The sequence below is a fragment of the Maylandia zebra genome, linkage group LG23 (assembly GCF_041146795.1).
Source record: "Maylandia zebra isolate NMK-2024a linkage group LG23, Mzebra_GT3a, whole genome shotgun sequence".
In the NCBI taxonomy this organism is placed as follows: domain Eukaryota; kingdom Metazoa; phylum Chordata; class Actinopteri; order Cichliformes; family Cichlidae; genus Maylandia; species Maylandia zebra.
In genome coordinates this window covers 47,677,774-47,698,103 of record NC_135188.1, presented here as the reverse complement: position 1 = coordinate 47,698,103, position 20,330 = coordinate 47,677,774, and the positions used below count along the sequence as shown (strand labels likewise).

The 20,330-nt window shown below is 44.8% G+C and overlaps 1 protein-coding gene across 3 annotated transcripts in view; it reads right to left on the bottom strand.

Annotated features, from left to right (window-relative positions):
* The window catches only part of hecw2b (HECT, C2 and WW domain containing E3 ubiquitin protein ligase 2b), a 73,111-nt gene that overhangs the window by 35,687 nt on the left and 17,094 nt on the right, over positions 1–20,330 (bottom strand). For 2 of the 3 annotated variants that reach the window (XM_076880387.1, XM_004564093.4), the window contains 4 exons: positions 15,963–16,038; positions 15,721–15,890; positions 651–793; positions 49–149 (listed from right to left, as the gene is read on the bottom strand). In XM_076880387.1, coding sequence (XP_076736502.1) covers positions 49–149; positions 651–793; positions 15,721–15,890; positions 15,963–16,038 — 490 coding nt within the window. Of the gene's footprint in view, positions 1–48; positions 150–650; positions 794–10,628; positions 10,787–15,720; positions 15,891–15,962; positions 16,039–20,330 lie in introns of those variants that run through there. The other variant, XM_076880388.1, reaches the window with a different exon arrangement.

Here is a 20,330-nt window from a genome sequence, read left to right as displayed (position 1 = left end):
GGCACCATTGCTCGAAGGCTCACCATTTGTAAGCGTACACATACACACCTTCTTGTCCAGCTGAAGTGATGTCCACTCTGAACATAAGCTGCCCGCTCACATGGTCCATAGGAAGACGACGACACAGGCTGTAGCTGACTGTCTGATCACTGCACACACATAAACAATTGTTTTGTCCCTACTGACAAACACCTACTAGCATTTCAATACGGTACAGAAAACAAGCTCTCTTTCCTCAGCACACTGATCTCAATCTGCATCAACTACATTCTGCTGATTTATATGCAGTTTTCCACAATGGGGAATTTATTGGTAATTTCTGTGCAACTTGCCTGGAGACTGACAATTGTTGTTAACACTGCACAAACTGTATGCCATCATTGCTTACTTAAATTAATGCCTGACCAGCAAGCTGGTTGGGAATTATGGATAGGTACTGACTGAACTACATAACTACTACCCTCCAGAGAAGGTTGCTCTTTCTGTCTTAAAGAACAACCTTCTATGAAAGAAACGTAAAAAAAAAGTACAACACACGTGACACCGTCACTGACGCTGAGTCTGACTGACTTTCCTTGCACAGTTGTTTTGTCCTTTACCTGTTTTTGGTTCTGAACCCATCTCATGTTTGGCTCTGTGTGCCAACTTACTCAGCAGCTGGCCGTTCCAGAAGTCTCCGGATGGGGATGATCAGCTGGCCCAGGAAGCGCTTGATGATTGGCCGGCTCTTGGCAAACTTGTCCTTCACCTCAATCTCCAGCACATCAGTTATCAAAGCCACAAATGTATATTTCTAAAGAAAGAGTAAATAGCAAAATGCTGGAAAGTTTAGTATATTTATACAGTTTTGCTTGCATTACATAAAGTTAATTATTGACTCTGCCCAGTGACTCTACCTGGCCTACCACTTCTCAGTTGCTGTCGTTCCTAATCATTTCTACTAACAGTTGACTGCAGAATATTTACAGTGGGGCAAAAAAGTATTTAGTCAGCCACCGATTGTGCAAGTTCCCCCACCTAAAATGATGACAGAGGTCAGTAATTTGCACCAGAGGTACACTTCAACTGTGAGAGACAGAATGTGAAAAAAAAATCCATGAATCCACATGGTAGGATTTGTAAAGAATTTATTCTGGTCGATTCTAGCACCAGTTTTCTACAGAACGTTGTTGGAAATTAAAGAAAAGGGCAGACTTCCATCAAATATGAATTCTGCAAACATTAATCTCCTGCTAAAACCAGGCAAAGACCCTGTATATCCCTCAAGCTATCGTCCAATATCCCTTATAAATGTAGACCTTAAAATAATCTGCAAAGCTCTCTCAAAGAGACTGGAGAAAATAACCCCCCTCTTAATTCATCCTGACCAAACTGGTTTCATAAAAGGCAGGCACTCATCAACAAATACACGTAGATTACTTAATTTGATAGACTACTCATACAGTAAAAACCTAGAAACTACAATATTCTCTTTAGACGCAGAAAAAGCATTCGACAGAGTTAACTGGAAATTTCTATTTGCAACTTTACACAAATTTGGTTTTGGATCCTCTTTCATAAACTGGTTAAAAATATTATATAATTCCCCAACAGCTTGTGTCAGAACAAATGACCAGACATCCTCCAGCTTCTGTCTCTTGAGGGGCACCAGGCAGGGATGCCCACTCTCCCCTTCACTATTTGCAATTTTTATTGAACCACTAGCAGCAGCAATTAGACAGAATTCAGTAATTAAGGGCATAAAATGCAAGAACGTGGAACATAAAATCAGCCTTTATGCGGATGATGTGTTACTCTTTCTCCAAAATTCACAAACCAATATCTCTGGGGTGATTGAATTGATAAACTCTTTTGCAAGAATATCAGATTACTCAATTAACTGGTCAAAATCTACAGTCCTACCGATTAATTGCTCCTTCCATAATTCCTCTTCTACACCACTGCAATCGGGAAATATAAAATATTTAGGTATTAATGTTTCTCCCAAGCTTGCAGATCTAACTAAATTAAACCATATCCCACTTTTAAAGAAGGTAGAAGATGATCTGGCTAGATGGAAATGTCTACCCATATCACTCATGGGAAGGGTTGCCGCTATAAAAATGATGGTCTTACCAAAAATAAATTATTTATTCTCAATGATCCCAACTAAACCGCCACAAGATTGGTTCAGATCTCTAGATTCATGTATGTCCAAATTCCTTTGGAAAAATAAACCCCCACGTATAAGCTTAAAAACACTACAAAAGACCAAGGATAAAGGAGGACTAGAACTGCCTAACTTTCAGCACTACTTCTTAGCCAACAGGCTTCAGTTTATCTCAGGATGGCTAAAACACACCCTCTTAGATGAACCTTGGCTAGATGTAGAACAAGCACTCTGCAATAATCTAGAGATCTCAGACCTACCATTTATCAGCTCAAACATCCAACGACATGAATGCTTTAAAAGCATCAACATCAGCTCTTCTCTGACAGCATGGTGGGAGTTTCTAAAATTGACGGAGTCTTCATTAATCCCATGCAAACGTACCCCTATCTGGAACAACCCTGACATATTACAAAACAATAATATGATAAACTTTTCAGATTGGAGTGATAAAGGAATCAAATATTTAGAACATATACTAGAAGGAACAGAATTTATTTCATTTGACGGACTAGTTACACAATATGGGATCAACAAGAAAAGATTTTTAGAATATCAACAAATTAAATCCATAGTAAAAAAGAAATTTAAACCGGGTCAAGTTGAACTACAAACACCACCAAGTGTGGTTCAATTTCTTACTCTTAAACCCCCCAGATTACTATCCAAAATATACAGAATGCTTTCTAAAACAGATGAATCAATATCACTTCCTATTGCAAAATGGGAAGCGGATTTATCAGTTAACTTAGACCTAAACTTCTGGTCTCAGACTTGCTTAAAAACCTTTCATCTAATTAGAAATCCCAGTCTTCAATTAATTCAATACAAAATATTACATAGAGTGCACTATACAGGTCATCGGATGTTCAAGATGGGCTTTACGTTGTTGAAAACACGCAGTTCTTTGAATCTTTGGGCTGAAGGAAGGACACTACTCGGTGTATATATGCTCAATCAACAAACATTTATTTCGGTACAATTCACAATAAGAGCATTACAACGTCCGGACGGGAGAGATGCTACCAGAGGGTCAGGCACATGTCTCAAAATGGTGACGGGTTGCTCAGCTTTTTATAGTCTCTAGTGGCCCCCAGCTAGTCGTAAAAGCCAAAACATCACATTTTTTCTCTGTTACAGCGCCTAAGTTATGACCTCGGCAGTTGTTTCTCTGCTTTCTGTAAGGTGGGGGTGTGGAATGTGGTCTGTCTATCTCCCCTGTCTTTAGACACAGAGTCTCCTGCTTACAACCTTCTCTTCATGATTCAACAATTAAGCATGTCAAGAAAACAGTGTAACACATTCCCAGCAGATCAAGGATACAGAGTGATGCACATTTATCTAATAAACTAATATGTGAATATGTTCTGTTAACTCAAAAGTATAATGAGAACTAAACTACATACAGATCACACACTCTATTTTAAAGGGTATAATATGATCTACAACAATATCATAATTCAACTATTTTGATTACATCTATAAGGTAACATATAATAACAGAATAATATCACAACGTCTACCAACAACTGCTCACACTGCCAAACCAATTCACCGGACAATTATATCCACGCTCTTTGGTTCTGTCCACCAGTTCAGAAGTTTTGGCGCGAGATATGTGAAGACTTATCAAAGTGTCTGAAATGTAACATTCCAACTTCCCCCTTAGTGTGTTTGTTGGGCAGCTTAGATAATGTCACTTCAGAAAAGAATATAGCCCATATGGTTTTCACTGCCCTATGCATAGCCAAGAAAACAGTCCTCATGAACTGGAAAAATAAAAATAATCTTAATTCTAACCAATATAGAAATTATCTATTAGATTACATTAGTCTTGATACAGCCTCTGCCACCACATCAGATCAATTGCTCTGGGCTCCTTTGATCAGCTCCATCACCTAGTGGGGGTGGGGGGTCATAGTTTGGTCCCGCCTTCACTGTTGTGATTGGTGTGGGGGTAGGGACAGGCTTAGGGCGTCGGGGGGTTCCCCGGAGGCACCTTCCTTGGGGGGCTCAACCCGGGGTAGCGGTCATGTCCGGTTAGGGGCTCTGTTGGCTCTCAGGTGACTGTTTCCTCGCGGCTGCGTGCAGCGGGGCTAGGGGAGGGTCTGTGCTGACGGACGTGGGTTACTGACCTGGTAGCCTGGCTGCCCCTGGGTGGGCCCGGGATGGGCGTGAGGTTCTGGGGGCGCTCCGTCTCTGGGCTGGGACCCGGACCGGGCCTCGGGGGCTTGGGTCCTGGTTGGTGTGTTGCCGGGGTTGTGGGCGGGTGGGTGCATGGGGGCCCAGCCCTGGAGCAGGGTGCCGCCGGTGCATCGAGCCACCTGGGGGGCTCTTCAACTGGTGGGGGAGATTGTCACATCTTGCAGGAGCTTTCCTCTCCTCAGGAGCTCCCTCTGCAGGAGGGGGAGATACAGGAGAGGTGGAGGAAGATCTCAGCCTGGGTGTTTATTGTCTTATGTAGTCTGGAAGATGAGTGGATGGTGGGGTGGGTGCAGTTTTCTCTGTGGTGGGGTTGGGTGGACTGTCCCGGGCTCTGTGGGGCCGGGAGGCGCTGCTGCGCTGGGTCCCGGTCTGGATGGGCCTGGGCCCCCTTTCCCTGGCGGGTCGGGGAGTGTGGGGGTGCCTACTGGGGTCAGCGGGGGAGCTGGCCCCAGGGAGGGGTCACTTGCCCCTCCCTTCCTTCCCTCCCCATCTCCAGCTGCCTCCCTCTTCCCGCTCCACCACAACCACCCACACATGCAGGGCCTTGGAGTAGGGGTATGTCACCAGGGTGCAGAGGAGGCTACCCCCCCTCTGTCCCCTTCTGGCTGCCTCTGCCTCAATTTTATCCCACAACTTAGACATTCACATTACTCACACTCTCATTACACATACATATAGGATCTTGGGGGTGGGCACGATACACGGAGTCCAAAGTACCATCAGGGTGTACACCTCACCCCTGGCATCGTTGCCTACCTCTCAATTTTAAATACACGTAGACATTGAGGGCTAGCAGGAGGGACCATGCGCTTACCTGCTGCTCTCTGGCAGGTAGCTCCAAGCCCTCCTGGGTTTTAAATGCACCTTAAAACACACATGCATCAACATTACAATGAGCGGGTGGAGGGAGGTTTGGAGTCTTCTCTCACCCCCATTCTCTGCGACCTGCTGGAGCAGGGGGGGCTAGGAGGAGGAGTTGGCCGTCCGACTGCGGTCTGGAGTGTGGAGCCTTCCTGCTGCTGCGGAGTCGGGGCGGTCTGCCTCCCCCCACCGCAGGGAAAAGGGAAACACCACCTGGGTCTGGGTGCAGTTCCCCCCTCCAGGGGCGGGGGCACCTAGACCCGGTTTGTAGAGTACGCTTGGGGAGTGTGATCGTGTGTACAACGTCTCTTTATGTCTGTCTCCACGTTGGTTGAGTGTGGAGTAAGTGCATATGAGCGCATGAGGGTGGGAATGGATGTTTGTATCTGTGTGTGCCTGTATGTCTGTGTCTATATGTCAGGTTGGGTGTCAGGCGCCACCTCTCTGGGGACATCTCAGGCCCTCCAAGGTTTGGAGGCCTATCTCCCCCTACCACCACTTCCCCTGCCAGTGGCGGACCCCCTCAGACATCGGTGCGTTGGTGGTTCTTTGTGTTCGGGGATGGGCGTCCAGGTACACACCGGCTCACTCCTTGGCGGCCGCTTATCGGGGCCTGGAGCCTGGGGCTCGCTCGGGCCACTTCGGAGGTGGGGTGCCCCCGGCCTCTCGGCCTGGGGCTCGGTCACTCAGGCGCAGCTGGCTGCCGGCGGAGCTCACGGGCGCGTCACTGCAACTCCCCCTGGCTTCTGCTCCGCGGCTGCTGAGTGAGCCCTCATCTGGGACTCTCCTCAGCTCTTTCCGGGACAGTGGCGCAGCTGCCCCTCTGTTGGTCTTCCTTGGTCTCTTGTGTTCTGGGGGCCTCTGGATGTCTGGAGTTTTGATCTCCTCCACACCTGCTTCATGCCCTGGAGGACGGGGCTGTGGCCCCCCCCCACACCCTCTAGCAGATTATTACATGAAGGAACCTTTTAAAAAACAAAAAACAAGCGCGTCCATGCTCACAGGTGTACACACGGGTGATCACACCCACAAACTACACCCTTTTTGGCTCCTACCTCAAAGCACACTGTGTTCTGTTGATCTTATGTGCTGCACAATAATGTTTAACATTTAGTATTTACTGTCATATTCCCATATATCATTGTGATGTTGTTTATTCTATTACTCTTGTTCTCTTCTGCTTGCTTTCTTTTTTCTTTCTCAGCAGGTGACCCAGGTGATTGATATATGCATTTTTTTTCTCTGCCCGTTCTGTTGGTTTTTGTCTTTTGCCCTTCTCCCCCGTCCCTCTTCTCAGCTGTTTCTCTTTCCCTCTTTCTTTCTCCCCTTCTTTCCCCCAGTCAAGTCTGTCCCGTATTCAGTAAGTGAAAATAAAATAAACAATAAAAGGTGAATCAAATGGACCATTACGGCAAGGCTGGGATGGTCAGTTTGGTAAAGTAAATCCGTTGGGCATCTTTCTTTGCCTTTAGACAACAATTCTGAGGGCAAAAGAGCCAAACGGGACAGGCCAAAAAAAAAAAAGAAAAAAAAAATATTTATTGGTAAATCAGGGTGGAAAATAAGTATTTGGTCAATAACAAAAATACAACTCAATACTTTGTAACATAACCTTTGTTGGCAATAACAGAGGTCAAACGTTTACTATAGGTCTTTACCAGGTTTGCACACACAGTAGCTGGTATTTTGGCCCATTCCTCCATGCAGATCTTCTCGAGAGCAGTGATGTTTTGGGGCTGTCGCCGAGCAACACGGACTTTCAACTCCCGCCACAGATTTTCTATGGGGTTGAGGTCTGGAGACTGGCTAGGCCACTCCAGGACTTTCAAATGCTTCTTACGGAGCCACTCCTTTGTTGCCCGGGCGGTGTGTTTTGGATCATTGTCATGTTGGAAGACCCAGCCTCATTTCATCTTCAAAGTTCTCACTAATGGAAGGAGGTTTTGGCTCAAAATCTCACGATACATGGCCCCATTCATTCTGTCCTTAACACGGATCAGTCGTCCTGTCCCCTTGGCAGAAAAACAGCCCCATAGCATGATGTTTCCACCCCCATGCTTCACAGTAGGTATGGTGTTCTTGGGATGCAACTCAGTATTCTTCTTCCTCCAAACACGACGAGTTGAGTTTATACCAAAAAGTTCTACTTTGGTTTCATCTGACCACATGACATTCTCCCAATTTTTTCACACCAAGCTGCTTGCCTATTGTAGATTCACTCTTCCCAGTCTGGTGCAGGTCTACAATACTTTTCCTGGTGTCCTTCGAAAGCTCTTTGGTCTTGGCCATGGCGGAGTTTGGAGTCTGACTGTTTGAGGCTGTGGACAGTTTGGAGTCTGACTGTTTGAGGCTGTGGACAGGTGTCTTTTATACAGATGATGAGTTCAAACAGGTGCCATTCATACAGGTAACGAGTGGGGGACAGAAAAGCTTCTTACAGAAGATGTTACAGGTCTGTGAGAGCCAGAGATTTTCCTTGTTTGAGGTGACCAAATACTTATTTTCCACCCTAATTTACGAATAAATTCTTTACAAATCCTACCATGTGGATTCATGGATTTTTTTTTCACATTCTCTCTCTCACAGTTGAAGTGTACCTCTGGTGCAAATTACTGACCTCTGTCATCATTTTAAGTGGGGGAACTTGCACAATCGGTGGCTGACTAAATACTTTTTTGCCCCACTGTAGTAGCAAGTAAATTTCTCAACTGAAATATTGCACAGGTGCCATTCTATCACAGTACCACACTGGAATTTACTGGAATGACAGTATTACATAGCTGGCATGGTGGATTCAAACAGAACAAAGTAAAAAAGCTGCTTCAAAATGAAAACAGTGAAGGGAGAAAAGAAGAGGACAAAGCAAGGATTAACCTGGGACAAGGATTTACAGAGTTTTAGGATTTAAGGGGCTTAAAAACAGAAACCCAGGAGTTATCATCTAACTGATGGCTAAGTAACAAACCATGCCATATATATATATATATATAAAAAAAAAAAAAAAAACACCACCCAGCACGCCCCTGCGGGCGGTTTATCCTTTCAAGCTCGGGTCCTCTACCAGAGGCCTGGGAGCTTGAGGGTCCTGCGCAGTATCTTAGCTGTTCCCAGGACTGCGCTCTTCTGGACAGAGATCTCCGATGTTGTTCCCGGGATCTGCTGGAGCCACTCGCCTATCTTGGGAGTCACCGCACCTAGTGCTCCGATTACCACGGGGACCACCGTTACCTTCACCCTCCACATCCTCTCGAGCTCTTCTCTGAGCCCTTGGTATTTCTCCAGCTTCTCGTGTTCCTTCTTCCTGATATTGCTGTCATTCGGAACCGCTACATCGATCACTACGGCCGTCTTCTTCTGTTTGTCTACCACCACTATGTCCGGTTGGTTAGCCACCACCATTTTGTCCGTCTGTATCTGGAAGTCCCACAGGATCTTAGCTCGGTCATTCTCCACCACCCTTGGGGGCATCTCCCATTTTGACCTCGGGACTTCCAGGTTATACTCGGCACAGATGTTCCTGTACACTATGCCGGCCACTTGGTTATGGCGTTCCATGTATGCCTTGCCTGCTAGCATCTTGCACCCTGCTGTTATGTGCTGGATTGTCTCTGGGGCATCTTTACACAGCCTGCACCTGGGGTCTTGCCTGGTGTGATAGACCCCAGCCTCTATGGATCTTGTGCTCAGAGCTTGTTCTTGTGCTGCCATGATTAGTGCCTCTGTGCTGTCTTTCAGTCCAGCTTTGTCCAGCCACTGGTAGGATTTTTGGATATCAGCCACCTCCTCTATCTGCCGGTGGTACATACCGTGCAGGGGCCTGTCCTTCCATGCTGGTTCCTCGTCTCCCTCCTCTTTCTTGGGTTTCTGCTGCCTGAGGTATTCACTGAGCACTCGGTCAGTTGGGGCCATCTTCCCAATGTATTCTTGGATGTTCGTTGTCTCATCCTGGACTGTGGTGCTGACACTCACCAGTCCCCGGCCCCCTTCCTTCCGCTTAGCGTACAGCCTCAGGGTGCTGGACTTGGGGTGAAACCCTCCATGCATGGTAAGGAGCTTTCTTGTCTTTATGTCAGTGGCTTCTATCTCCTCCTTTGGCCAGCCTATTACCCCAGCAGGGTACCTGATCACGGGCAGGGCGTACGTGTTGATGGCCCGGATCTTGTTCTTACCATTCAGCTGACTCCTCAGGACTTGCCTGACCCTCTGCAGGTACTTGGTGGTTGCAGCTTTTCTAGCGGCCTCTTCATGGTTCCCATTCGCCTGCGGGATCCCCAAGTATATATATATATATATATATATATATATATATATATATATATATATATTAGGGGTGCAACGATACACAAAATTCACGGTTCGGTTCGGTTCGATAATTTGGTGTCACGGTTCGATATTTTTTCGATACAAAAAAATGTTCAAGCATTTTTAATTTGTCATTTATTAAAATTATAAATATATATTTTAACTCAAAAGTACAGTTTTTAAATTTAACCCTAACCCTTGTGCGTGTTTTTTATTTTGACAGCGAATGCACACCTGCGGACCACTTATGTGCAGCCCTGGTTATTTAGCTCGTCATATCGCAGCCACAGAAATTATTTTGTCCATGAAACCATAAAGCTGCACTTTCTTTTTGCCTTATAGTCTCATTTGTCATAACTTCTCCGTTTTGTGGTAAGCTTTTCTTTGGCTGTCACTTCTTCACCCTGACCTGTCTTATTTGGCTCAGCAGAACTGAAATGCTTTTACACACTCACTCACATAAGCTCAGCGATTCTCTGCGCGATCAACCTCTCACATGTTTAAGCTTGCTGCAGGAGATTTCACTTGTCATGTTTCCATAGTAAGCTAACGATTAATAAGACGATGTCAGAGGAATTGGTGCACAAATTATCATCACTCACAGATCAGTGCTGTCGCTCTCTATACACAGTTCGCAGGATTGCAAAGTGAAAGCAAAAAAACAAGCGCAAATTCAAACGCGACTTCAATATGTCACATATTGACAGTGGCTCACCGATGCCAATGACATAATTACCCAGCTACATTCCGAAAGAATGCAAAAGCATTGACATATATTTTTCCTACAATAGCCCGACGGGCAGGGAAGAGATAGAATTTTGGTAGCCCGACTGAAAAAATCGCTAGCTCCGGGACGTCGGGCTAGCGATATTGCAAGCCCTGTATCTGATTGAGGAATCACTCATCTTTGGAAAAGAGAGTTTATTACAGAGAAATGTCTCTTTCCAAAATAAAAGCTATACTATCCGCTTCTTCTGGGCTATATGCATGGGGCTAGACGGCCAACACGTTAACGAGCTAACTGCGCTAACACACTAGTTCACACCAATGTAATTGAGCATTGCATGGCACATCCAACATACTGTTTTACTTTAGTCCATGACTCGCTTACCTTCAGGGTCATACGTCACATGAAAACCAAAATAATTCCAAACGCCAGATCTGAATGAGAGTGGGGGAGGTCCATGTTAAAAGGAGAGCTTAACTTCTGTCTCGCTAGCTTGCCCTGCGCTCTTCCTTCTGACTATGCTGTCTGTGTTGAGCGCTCAGTGGATCTGCGCTGGACAGTGCAGCCTAGGCGGAGTAGTCGAACACAGATTCACTGAGCGCTCAACACAGACAGCATCGTCAGAAGGAAAGTTGATAAAATAAATTACAAATGTTGTATTGTTCGATACATATGCGTACCGAACCGAAAGCACTGTATCGAACGGTTCAATATCGATACGAATATCGTTGCACCCCTAATATATATATATATATATATATATATATATATATATATATATATATATATATATATATATAGATAGATAGATAGACAGCTAGATATAGATATAGATATAGATATATATATATATAAGACCCTAGAACACTTCTAAAATTTTTCTGTTGTTTTTATGGTTGCAACGCTGCAGCTATCCATTAACCCATGTTGTTCTGCTTATAAAATTCAGGGTCACAAGTATTGTTTTATGTGGTTGCATGTGGTGTGCTGACCTTTGTTAAGCTGATAGAAATGATGCTTTTGAAAGTACCTGCCACTTAAAAAACTCATGTCATGCTTGCACTTCTTTTGTAGTGCTAGCTAGATGCTGAAGTACCTCAACTGCCACTTATGGATATTAACACTCGTTACCATGTTGTGCCAATGAAAAACACCGGCCCATGTTAACCCCTGACCTTGGCATACAGTTCTGTCTCTTTCATCTCTTTCTATGCGACATCCCTTACTGATTGATACACCATTAGGATGTATGATTAGGAACATAAAATAACTCCTCTCAGATGTGTTCAACCGAAAGTAACAAGCCTGTTTTGAAAATGTAAGGAGTACAGATATTTACTTCAAAACGTAGGGAGCCTCCCTTTTTTCCGCTTCATCACACCAAGACACATGCAGGGCCTTGGGTACAGGTGTGTCAGTGAGGTGCAAGGGGGCATTCCTCCTCTGTCTCCTTCTGGCCAACTGTGCCTTAATTTTATTCCACAGCTTAGACATCCACATTACTTACACACTCATAACACATACATGAAGGGCCTTGGGGGTGGGCACGCTAAACAGCATCCAAAGGACCTCACCTCTGGCGTCAGTGCCCACCTCTCAATTTTAAATACATGTAGACATTGAGGGCTCTTGGTAGGGGCGGTGCTGACAGCAGCTGCTTCCTGGCAGAGAGTACCATGCCCCTCCCATGTTTTTAAAATGCATTTTAGGTATGGGGTCTTCACACCCCGGTTCTCTGTTCGCCATCTGGGGTCTGGGATGCTGGGCTTCCGTGCTGCTGCAGGACCGGGCGCGGTCTGCTTGTCTCCACCCCAGACCAAAGGCAAACCCAGAGGGCGGATTGGCCCTCTGGGTTTGCCCCCAGACAGGTATAGAGTACGTTTGGGGAGTGTGAGTGTGTGTACAGTGTTCATTTCTGTTTGTCTCCATGTTGGGCGAGTGATGAGTATTTGTATATGTGTGCATGAGGGTGTGAATGCATGTTTGTGTCTTAGTGTGACTGTTTGTTTATGTTTATGTGTCAGGTCGGGTCTCCATCTCTCTGGGAACATCTTAGGCCAACCCAGGTGTGGCAGCCCATCTCCCCTCACCACACTCCCTGCCAGTTGCTGATGCCCTCACCTTTCGGACACTAAGAACCACCAATGGGTGGTTCTTAGTGTCCGGGGCTGGGTGCCTGGGTGTGTATTGGCTCACTCCCGGCGCCTGCTTGGTGGGGCCTAGCACCCGTGGCTCAGTCGGGCCCCTTCCGAGGGGTGGAGGGCCCTCAGGCCTCTGGGCCTGGGGCTCAGTCTGCGCTTCCCAGAGTTGTCTCTATTTTCTGAGGCAACTGAGGTAGTTTGCGTTGGTGTTTGTTGTGTAGGTGACATTCACCATGCTGTTGCATGCTGGGGCAGCAGGCTGACGATGCCAACAGACTCAATAAACGTATCTGCCAGTGACATTGTGGAGAAGGAGCTGAACATATATTGTCCAAAATAAGCAGAATGTTGGACAACACCTCCGACCCAGTCGTTTAGCACCACTGAACAACAGGAAATATTTTTGTTTAATTAATTTAGGTTAGTTAGTTGCTGTTCTTACTGTCTTGGAGCAACTATGCCCACAATAATGTCTTCTGTGATTAATAAAGTACTCCAGCTTTGATTGTGATTCTGATCAATCCCGAATTATTTAAAAGTAGAATGGGAGGCAGAGCCTTCAGCTACCAGGCGCTCATGTATTGAACCATTTACCTTTTCATCTTAGCTTTGATGCCTGACAGGAGTTTTCCTGTAGGCATCACAGAGCTACCAGGTTATTGGCTGGTAGTTGATGGGACCTGCCTTTTCTGAAGATCCTTAGCAATCAGGACTGTTCAGCCTTTACTTCGCCATTCCAGGCGTGTCTTGTCCAATAGCAGCTGGTTCCTTTGTGCTGGTAGATGCTCACAGAGTGCAGTGCGCTTGTTTAGCCAGGAGATGTGAATCGTGTCAGGGCCTGGCTCTGTCCAACTCTACATACTTGAGACTCTTTCTCAGATGTCTACCATGGTGATTGTTATTGGATCCTGTTCAAGGAGGTTGCTGTGACCTGCTCTCAGATCCATTGGCTACTGAGCGTTGTTGTTATATGATGTCTCCTTCTCCCATATGCTCTTCCAGTTGCTCTGTCTCCAGCCTTGGTGGGGCTGCTCTCATAGTGCTCCTCTACCACTGAGAATATACCTTGGAAGGTTTATTCTCCTGCCTTCTGTCTCTTGTGTATACCTCTTCTAGCGGCTAGTCAAGGCCGTGGTTCTTTGTTGGCAGTATCCAAGGCCACAAGTATAGGCAGCTTTCTGTACTTCTTAGACATCCCCTTCTACGTCTGCAACTCCGACATTTGGCTAACTGCTCTCCATGCTGCTTTGATTTTGGTCTCTAGTCTCCTTCTCCATCAAGGGTACTGCTCCTTGTGGCTGTTCATCTTGTAGCCAAGCATGTCACTGATCACTGCTGCTGTGGTGTACATAGGCTGGCTGGTTTTGCTGATGGTCACAGTAGAGATTCTCCATAATGCATCTTTCTATAGACCTTCAGAGTATACTTCATGTAGTCTTGATAAATGGCCAAAGGGGGTCCAGGTTTCCAGCTGCCAGCTGCTCTAGCACTCAACGCCTCCAATTTGCTAATGCAAGTTAGCCACACTGTCCCATGTAAGGAGGACTCTGATTGGTTAGAGAGAGACACACTGGCTGCCTGGATCTTTCTGCAGAGCTGTGCAGATAGCTTTGCACTGCTAAGAAGTATCTGTGCTTATACAAATACAGCCTCTGTATTTACACTCTGCCCAACAAAGACATACGTGAAGAATATGAAAGGATTCTGCAGTGAGATAAAGAGCTGAACCTTGTGTCTGTGGACAGCCTGACCCCCTGTTGAAAGTAATGTGCTAAACATGGCTAATGCTATTATTACTGCCTTAAAGCTCATGATTAAAATGCTGATTGTAAATACATCAGTCCATATGTTGCCACATAACTATAGTTGTCTCTTCTATCTTTCCTTTTATTACTCTGCCAAGGCAAAGAGTAGAGTCAACACTATTGCTGTAAGTTCATTTATTTTAACTACACGAGTATACAAATTCATCCTCAGCTGGACATAGATGATCATCAGGGACCATCTTTACCTAATCCCAGCCTCTAGGGCTACGCTCAAACTGCAGGTCTTAATGCTCGATTCTGAGTTTTTGAACAAATCCGATTTTTTTGTCTGCTCGTTCACACTACAAATAAAATGCGACAGCAAATGCGCTCTAGTGTGAACGCTCAAAGCGGCCGCATGCGCAAAAGAAGACGTCACGCACAACGCGCTCTGTTTAGACCCAGAGCAAACAGTATTGTTTGACTGATGGCCTTAATATAAAGACTTGTTTCTGACTTTACGTTTCCCAATTTTGCTTCAAGTTATTTTGTTATTTACATAATAATGTAGATAACCTAATAATGATCCTTATTGCTGTTTTAGAGGAGCAGTGCTTCAAAGGATAGCTGCAGATTTCTGTCAGAATCTGCAGATTATACAGTACAAATAAAATGTTCACGTTTCTCCAACGTTGTCTTCCCAACAGTTTCACTGATATCTACACTGGATGGACAGGAAGCGTTCGCGATGTCTTCTCCGGAGCTGATAATCGGCGTCTGTCTTGTGTCAGTGATGTAAAAGACGGATTTAATGCGACATGACCATCAAACAGCAGTCGCTTTCTAAAACATCGGATATGTATCGGATTCAGTGCCACATACGAAAGTGACCCAGAATATCGGATTTGTGCCGTTCACACTGTCACACCATGATCGGATAGATGGGTCGCAGAGGGTCAAAAAAGTCGGATTTAATGCGCTTTCGCCTGCAGTGTGAACGTAGCCTAATACGGTATGTTCAATCTTATCAGTGAATGCCCAGCATATTGCAATGAGTATCATTTAACCATTTACTGCACCTACAGTACCTGTATGTAGTCAAATGTGTGGTAAAGATGTAGATAATTGAATTTAATTATTAATAAACTGCATGCAATGAAAACCAAAACTGAAATTGATTCAGTTTATACATTTCTTCTGTATGCCCTCTAGAATATATACAGACATCCATGTTTACAGTGATACAAAGCATTAGAACAGTTTATCTATATGTACTTTTGCTAATAACAAATCATCTTTATTTTTAATCAAAAACATAAAGTACAAGTCTAATTAGTACCATGAATAAGAAATTTGAGTAGTGAAATGGTTCAAATAAAAATGGATGTTCATGTGACAGTGAGCTAATGATAATTCTATTAGAAGTAAAAGAACTGGTATGGCCAGGGCATGCAAGACTACTTAGGGCTGCCAGTTTATTATTAGAATAGGTGTCACAGATAGAGTGCCCTCACCCATCGGCTCCATCCAAGCTCTGTAGTGCCTGCTGGGTAAGGTAATCTTATTGAGTCAGTGTGAAGTTATGCTAACCTCCCCAAGCCACAAAGGGTTGATGGTGTTGGATATGATGGAGGAGCGTCTCTCCTGGCCATGGTGGGTAAACTTTGGGAGGCCGCTCCTCTTCCCGGGCTGGATCGACATTTTCAGGTAGGGGTCCGGGTTGAAGAACATCCCTTTCTTTAGGTTCACTGCTCGGAAGTCTGAATTGGAATACTTCATGAGTATTTTTGTATTCATTCTCCAGCACATTTCCACTGACTCATTCATCTCACCTGACAGGGTGAAGCTGACAAGTTTCCGACAGTGCTCATACTCTGACTGCTCCTCCACCTGGCCTTCACCCCTCACCTGATGACAAAAAAAAAGAAAAACAAAAAAATGAACATGTTTTCAGCCCTGACTCTAACAGATAAAAGTTTAACCAGGAAGACTTAAGTGGGTGGAGTTAAGACTGTTTCTCACATCTCTTCACATGAGAGAGGTTAGTGCCATTCACCCTCACTACAATCATACCTCATTGAATCTCACTGTTTAAATTCAGTTTATGGCTTCCCAAAGCCACAAACTATCCAAAATATATTATTCTTTTCACAAAGCTCCATGTATTAATGCTTGACTTTATTAGCCATTATTTTATCAGGATGAGTCAGTAAGAGTGAAAAATAATTTTGTGAGCTCTTGAACTCTTGAACAGTTCCTCGTGTAACCTGGATTTATTATCCATCCATTTTCTTCCACTCATCCAATTCTGAGTCACGGTGTGGCTGGAGCCTATCCTAGCTGTCTTAGGGCAGAGGGTCGGGGTACCCCTGGACCTGTCCAGGGTGTACTAACGCATAGAGACAGACAACCATTCATACTCCAATTCAGACCTATGGGCATTATAGAATTACCAATTCACCCCACTAACTGCAGGTCTTTGGACGGTGTGAGGAAGCCAGAGTACCCAGAGAGAACCATACAAACACAGGGAGAACATGCAAACTCCACAGAGAAAGGCCCTGGCCTCACAGCAAGAAGGTCCTGAGTTTAGTTCCACACTGAACCTTCTTGCTGTGAGGCAACAGTGCTGACTAGGGCTGGGCCATATCACACCATTCACAGTAACACCGGTATAATGTTGGGCAACGATAACAAAATGAAATATCGCAATAGAATATGGGTAAAACGCGCATGTGCAGTGCCTTTGTTTACATACGGCGACGCAGAATGAGAAGGGCGAAAGCAGATCGTTGAATGAAACATGAACCAGAACTGGTTTGTAAAAATGCTGCAGCTTCAGTGGTGTGGAACTGGTTTAGCTTTCGTCCGTCAGATACACAACAAAGCACTATTTTTGGTAGCGCATGCTAGCGGGCCGTCGTTATTACCGTGTTGTTTGGAAAACACGGCACACTTCAAATCAATCCTTAGATTTTTCTCAAAAATCAACAGAGCCCCTTATAACCCCGTGTGCCTTATGTATGAACTCTGGTTGTGTTTACTGACCTCGAAACGATTTTATGTGCACGGCGCTCGAAAATCTGTCAAATGTTTCAGTACGACTTTGCTAAGCTACGAAGCCGCACCGCTTGATGGATTGTCGGAGCATTACGGCTATTGTAGGCGGAGCCTCGCGGAGTGATATGTACTGTGCTTCAACATAATGTTACCGTATTGTGTGTGTATAACCTCTTTTTAAGTTTTGTGGATATTATACATGGTTATGCTGAGGATATGTCGGCCAATTTCCACTGGAAATGCCCTTTGGTTAAACTGTCAGCAAGGAATTGCATTTGCACTGTTACATTTGTATATAACTTTAATGCACATAAAAACAGCTGCTTGTTTAAGTTAAAATACATTGATGGGTTGTTTTTTTTTGCACTAATAAAGTTGTGGAGTTGTAAAGTATTTTGTCTAGTGTCAATTATATCGTCAATTATATCGTCAGTTATATCGTTATCGCAAATTTTCAAATGTATATCATGATAAATATTTTTGGTCATATCGCCCTGCTCTAGTGCTGACCACTGTGAGATTGCAGAACACTGGTCAACTGTTCTGCAGGTCAAGTTAAAGTCCGACATCACAAAGGAAAGTCCTACAACACAAGGCACACTGTCCTTTTTTAGTCACTAGTGACTAAAAGATTCTCACCTTTCCACGCACTGAGCACATACTGCTTTGCCTTTACAGTATGGCCCAGATAAACCTCAAATTCACACTGTACAAGATCTATCGTAAAACATTGTTAGATCCCAGGAGGTCTGGACTCCATCTACATTAAACTTTTCTATAGCATTGAAGGTCTCAGTGAGCACCATGGCCTCTATCATCTTAGTCAGGAAGCTGAGTGTTAGGGTACCTGGGTCGTCCACCCAGTGTTTGTGTTTTTGTTTCTCTGAGTCTTGTTAATTTATTCGGTTCTCTGTGTATTTTAGATTTCTTTGCCCAGTATGATTTTACTCCTGAGTTTATTCTCTATTTCTAGTCTTGGTTTGCCTTCGTGATTCCTCCCCTGTTAGGTCAGTCTTGTCTTCATGTGCATCTGTCTGTTCCCTTAGTCTGTGTCTCTGCGTACTTCCTGTTTTACTTTGATAGTCTCCCGTCGGTGTGCGTCAGGTTCTGTTTTGCGTCTCCCCGGTCTCATCTGTTTAATTAGGGTCAGCTGTGTTTCCTTTCTGGTTCTTGTTCCCTTATTTAACCCTTGTATCTATTGTCTGTGTTTTCCTCTGTTCAGTGTTGTGTGTTTCTAGTTTAGTTTCTAGCGTTCCCCAGTTTATTTCCTGTATTGACTCATGCCAGCAATAAAGCTGAGGTTTTTGAGTTTATGTTCGCATGCTGGAGTCTGCATTTGGGTCCTCCATTCCTGCCTGCCGCACACAGACCATGACACGAAAAACCTGACAGTGCTCCGGCGCTGCTCTGAGGATAACCTTCCAATGAGACAACCATTTCTGCAACAGTTACGCCTGTCTGGCCTGACAAAAGCCACTCCTCAGTAAAAGGCACACAACAGCCTGCATGGAGTTTGCCAAAAGGCACCTGCCAGGCAACCTATCAGATAATGACAAAACAAAATTCTCCAGTCAGATGAAACAAAGATTTAAGTCTTTGAGGGTCATGTCTGGAGCACTGCTCATCACCTGGCCAATATAATCCCTAAAGTGAAGCATGGGGGTGGTAGCATCATCCTTTAGGACGGGTACTCTGGCTAGTCTTCCCAGTTTCTGAGGAAAAAAATGAATCTAGCAACACAGAGACATCTTTGATCACGTTCTAAGCTGAGTTCAAGGTTATGGCACGGTGGTTAGCACTGTTGCCGCACAGCAAGAAGGTCCTGAGTTCAATTCCACCATCAGGCCGGGGTCTTTCTGTGTGGAGTTTGCATGTTCTCCCCGTGTTTGCGTGGGTTCTCTCCGGGTACTCCGGCTTCCTCCCACCGTCCAAAGACATGCAGCTTGTGGGGATAGGTTAATTGATTAATCTAAATTGTCACTAGGTGTGAATGTACGAGTGAATGTGAGTGCGAATGGTTGTCTGTCCCTGTGTGTTGGCCCTGCGACAGACTGGCGACCTGTCCAGGGTGTACCCCGCCTTTCGCCCTATGACAGCTGGGATAGGCTCCATCGCCCCCCGCGACCCTGAAAAGGATAAGCGGAAGCGAATGGATGGATGGATTCTTGTGTATTGGTTTGAATAACTGTGTCCACCTTTTGCTGTTCTGGCTTGGCTGGTAGGTACTAGACCTTCTGTTCTGGTCATGCTTCACCTTTTCAGGTGAAGATGGCTATTAGAGTCCTCTACTATAACTGGGTCCATGATCAACCCAATATCACGGCAAAGGATGTTATAGACAGGCCAGTCCACTGTGTCCATTTCATGTTTTAGAAAGCTAAAACATGAAATGGACACAGTGGAGGGGAGTTGCCATGATGGTCACATTCTTTTGTCAGGCGGCAATTTGATCCATAATAAAGGACTTTGAAAACCACACAAAAACTGAAATTTCAGTTTCATTGTTGAGTTCTTACAAAACACTAAATAAAACACATCACAAGGAGGAAGCCAGTGGAAGAAAGTGGCATTGAATAGACTGTGACAACACAAGATAACGGGGGGATAGGAAACAGGTGGGAACACAGTTTGTTAATAATAATAATAATAATAATAATAATAATAATAAACTTTATTTATAAAGCACACTTAAAAACCAAGGGTATGCCCAGGTGCTTAACAAGTAAGATAGAGAATAGGAGGAGGATAATAGAAATAGGACCAAAGCAAGTACTAAGTATGCAAGCAGGTAGCTGTCACTGATACACAGGAAAGCAACAGGTACAGAGCAAACAAGAATTTAAATGAGCATAAAAGTGCATCATATAAAATCATAAAAGAAATATTAACTAGAGGGAAAGGCAAGATTGAATAAGTGGGTTTTTAGTTGTGATTTGAACAGTGCAATGGAGTCAGATGCGCGGAGGTCGAGAGGAAGGTTATTCCACAGTCCCGGGGCAGCCAGAGCAAACGCACGGTCACCCCGGGACTTCAGCCGAGATCTGGGTCGGGTCAGAAGTAGTTGAGTGGCAGATCTGAGTGTTCTAGCAGGAGTATGTGGTTTGAGAAGTTCACTAAGATAACTTGGCGCTAATTTATTA